Source organism: Trachymyrmex septentrionalis, unplaced genomic scaffold, assembly GCF_001594115.1.
Source record: "Trachymyrmex septentrionalis isolate Tsep2-gDNA-1 unplaced genomic scaffold, Tsep1.0 scaffold190, whole genome shotgun sequence".
NCBI classification, from domain to species: Eukaryota; Metazoa; Arthropoda; class Insecta; order Hymenoptera; family Formicidae; genus Trachymyrmex; species Trachymyrmex septentrionalis.
In genome coordinates, this window is record NW_017305072.1 from 1,339,931 (window position 1) to 1,344,387 (window position 4,457).

The 4,457-nt window shown below is 30.6% G+C and overlaps 1 protein-coding gene and 1 long non-coding RNA gene across 2 annotated transcripts in view; one reads left to right on the forward strand and one right to left on the reverse strand.

The window, feature by feature from the left end:
- Window positions 1–2,814, reverse strand: part of LOC108747081 (gamma-aminobutyric acid receptor subunit beta-like) — a 7,650-nt gene extending 4,836 nt beyond the window's left edge. The window contains exons 1-2 of the mRNA XM_018484336.1: window positions 2,008–2,814; window positions 163–269 (exon numbers count right to left, since the gene is read on the reverse strand). Coding sequence (XP_018339838.1) covers window positions 163–269; window positions 2,008–2,072 — 172 coding nt within the window. The 5' untranslated portion in view covers window positions 2,073–2,814. The remainder of the gene's footprint in view (window positions 1–162; window positions 270–2,007) is intronic.
- On the forward strand, window positions 774–2,059 carry LOC108747082. The gene is made up of 3 exons (XR_001939216.1): window positions 774–853; window positions 927–1,324; window positions 1,980–2,059. It is a non-coding gene; the product is annotated as an uncharacterized LOC108747082 (long non-coding RNA).
- Window positions 2,815–4,457: the final 1,643 nt, after the last annotated feature.

Consider the following 4,457-nt stretch of genomic DNA (forward strand, 5'->3'; position numbering starts at 1 on the left):
ATATGTATAATTTTATTATTTATTACTCTAGATGTTTTTTTAATATTCTAAATACACAAAATAATTTTTCTTAAAATTAAGTAATGTATATCTCATATCATTATATGTGTAAACTTGTAAAAAAGCTTAATTTAAAAAAAATATACAAAGATTGATCCTTACCGCCAAAGTTCGGCCTTAATCGAATATCGTAGCCGTCGAGTATCCTCGAAATTGTCTGCGTAACGTTCTCCAATCTATCGGACATCTCGGCGCTCTCTAGAGAAGCCCTGTGGAGTACGAAAACTATCGATAGAACTTAAAGCCGTTAAAATATCTTTATTAACGAGTATCTCGTTAAATTTATCAAACGAATATTAAATTGACTGTGAAATAGTTTTGGAAGTATCTTATATAAATGGAATTTAATATTACATATTTTTTAATTAATTAACGTATTATAAATTAATATGATAATTATATATGTATATTTATTATTATATCAATAATATAAATATATATAATTATTCATGTATATATTTATTATATGAATATCATGAATAATAATTAATATTATTATTATATTGAGGCAAGATTTAGGCCTGTATTTAGAATTATATACTAAATGTGCGTTTATAATGACATTAGTGTAAATTTACATATGTACTATAGAATTTCAAAAATATTTATCAATAAATGCGCCAAAAATTTATTTTATAATTTCCATCAGATTTCAATTTTTTAAACAAAAGTTTCACTTTTTGAAGTATGCTCCGAACATTCACATCTACGATATTCATTTATTTTAAACATGATTTGATGGTGAAACAAAATTCAAGACGGTCCTGACTCAAAGATGAATTATTTATCCAAGGTTGGTCTAATATTTACATATAATTAGCAAATTATATTTTTATATAAACTACAAATAAATATCGTATGTGTAGATATACGTGTGATACAATGGCGCAAGAAATACGCATAACCAAGAAATCAAATATCTAAATTAATATGTATGAACGTCGAAGAAATTCATAGCTAAAATGGAAATAATAGAACGACTGAAGAAGTTTTTTCCACTAACCAATTCGAGCACTGTCGATCTGGTCTGGTCCATAGCGGTCATTGTACTCGCGATCATAATATATTTCACTTTAAGGAAAAATTAATAAGTTTGGAGAAGATTACTCTTCGTTTTTTGTATGCAGCGTTGTTTGGAAAAAATTATCAGGTTCGTCTTTTGCCCGGAAAATGAAGCTTTGTTGTTTCTCTTCATATACAGCGGACTGATTGGAGTGCTAATTGCCCGAATAATCGGATATGTTGCACGTCAAGCTTAATTCAAGTATCTAATTATTTCCCTTTGAATCTAATTTCTTTTTATATTTATTTTATTTCTATTTTTCTATGTATACATATTTTCTTTACTACATTTAAACATGTGTGTAATCTTAATTAAGAATCATGATATTTTAATATAATTTATTAATAAGGTATTTAAATTGCATTTTAAATTTTACAATCACTCTGTAAATTATTGTATTGAACGAACAGTTTAAAATTCATTGAACAAACGAGTTGAAAATTCACTTTTCCAACCAGTGAAATATCTATAATGGTTTCAGCTGTGCCATGCTGATTCACGCTCATTTTAATGATAAAACATAGAATTTTAAAATGGAATTTTATTAAAATACATTACAATGCTTTTAGTTACATGAACGTTCGCCGAAGAGAAAAAGATTATATCTTTTTAATAATATATATTTAAAAAATTAGATTTATATATACATATATATACATATTATTAATACTGCAATTTTATGTTAGGCATCATATTCTTTAATTTAAGGGCATAAATTTATGCCACATTTATGTGAAAAAGCTTTCCTTATCATATCTACCGAAATCAAAACCGTCCCTTGCATGTCACGTATGCGTTACAAGTGAAACACAATGAGAATACATCACGTCTTGTTATTCTTCGCGATTTTCCATAGGGCGAAGATTCAAATGATGATGGCTCACCAGATGACACGACGACGCAGCTGCACGAGGAAGAGGACGATCAGCGGCAACCCGCGCGGCAGCATCCTGCCAATCGTCTTCGTTATCCGGTTGGGATCGTGTCAGTGAACGACGAGCGCGATGGAGAACGTCATCTCGCGGTATTCTCGCATTCCCTCGGCATCCCCGTAATCGGCTCGCTGCCGCTGCCGCAACCGTTCTGCAATCATAGTTGAAAGGAAGAACACCCGTCAACCTTTTCTGCACGCTTCCTGCCTGCTCGTCACTATCCTTAACCCTGCATACAGCTTTCATGCGTATCCCTACGCGCAGTGTGTTCTACACAAACGGAACATATGCGGAAATCCTGTGGTAATAGTCTCCGCGTCTATAATAAGTTCTTTATTTTCTTGAGAGAGAAAGCTACTCCAGCAAGTAATAAAGAGGAAAACCAAGAAGGCTTATCCTACAGGAAAACTTATCCTAATAGCACAGATCTTCAAGAGACATTCTAAAGAACATTCAGAGGGTATCCCTATGTTCTAAGAACGTTCGTCAGAACGTCTCTCGAATAAAATGTTCTATTAAGAAGCGTATTTGATACTCGGAGGAAACTTAATTAAATTCCATTTCAATTAAAATATATATATATATGGATTGAATTTCAGAGAAATCCCTATTTTTTTATCAACAAGACAAAAACAGACAATTGATTCTAAACATTACACTGCACTGACTTGCATTTTGTCATAATAAGTACATGATGTATTATCATTCTCTGCGGAAAAAGTAATAAAAATTATTGCGCCTTTAATTCTAGTATTTTATTGCTAATTATTTACATTAATGTTGTAATGCTATTGCTAATTTTATCATGTAATATCGTTAATCGAAAGAGTTGTGAAGCGCTTCTATTTGTGTCCTCAGGCAATTAAAATCACGTTTTTTTTTCTGAAATTTTCGACTACTAGTAAATTAAGTGATTAAAAACTAAATGTAATTTCGTTATCATGCTCGATTGATCCGATTAAAGAGTAAAGCATAACGAAATATGGACTAATATGATAAAGCATTATACATACAATACATTAAAATAAAAACGAAATAAAATCGTGTATAACACGCTTTACATATCGCTTGTGTGCTTCAACCTCGTGCTTTATTCACTTCCTATTCAAAGATTGCGCACGTACAAAGCCACACTTTTGCCTCTATGACATGACATTCGCGTTAAACAATAAAAAGAGCGCATAAAATATATCCGACAATATTACGTACTTTTGATAAAGCTGTTTTCCGAGATAATAAAGATGACGAATAACTTGTTAGTCACGAAACCTTATACTATACACCACGTAAATAATGAAGGAACGACTTTTTTCCATCCTGAGAATGGAAATTGACTTTATTAAGTCTCGAGTTTTAAATTGACGACAGGAAATATTTTGTAAATGTGATACCTTTAATAATATAGATACTCGTGCAAGTATTTAAAAATATTTTTAATATCACGTAAAATATTATTTTCTTCGTAGTTACTTTATTAGTTAATAGTTCATTAAATTTATTTTATTAGAATTATACTATATATAAAAATTAAACAAACAATAGAATTGTACAAATAGAGTATTGAATGGCGAATCAATAGGAATGAAATATTGTACATAATACATGGGATTTAATTGTCCGTAAATGTCAACAGATTGGTAGGAAATTCAATTAAAAATTGTTGAACAAAGCAAATTGGTATGAACTACGTTCGCATTAAAACTGTATTTTGCTGAGAAAGCTTGGTGATATAACTTGGTGACAGCAAATTGGCGGCAGAAACCGAAATCTATCGAACGCAGATTCTGCTCTATTTCTGCTGCCGATCTATGTCAAACTATATAACAAATATATCGAAGTCTACTTGATTTTAATTTTCATGTCTTGCTGACAAACTTTGCTATATTTTTGTTAGCATTCTAGCAAGAGTAAGTATTAAATATCCTGTGTCGGATACTGTATCAAATCCGTAGATTTTCTGTCAACAAAATTTGTAGTAAACACTTAACAGAATGTATTCTCAATAGACTGTCTAGGTTTTCTCTTAATCGATATCAATTCTTTAATTTAATTAAAAATGTATGTAGCAATTTTTATGTATAAGTTTTTTCCTCGGTTTTTCCAGAGAAACAATGATTTGCTGCAACATTTGCCAAGTGAAATTGGAATTGTGAATAATTTCCTGTATACCAAACAAGTTCATAGTTAAATAAATATATTTCTGTGTAGATGTATATTAATTTTCTATAATTTGACAAGTATACTTCTTTTGCTACTTAGGTTTATATTACACAGGTAATTACCTGCTGCATCCGAGGAGAATCACGACACGCGCGATGATTTCATCATCGATCCAATAGAGAAATAAACCGATTATTATTAAACCGATTATCGTTGACCGGAATTATCGTTCGCACGTACTT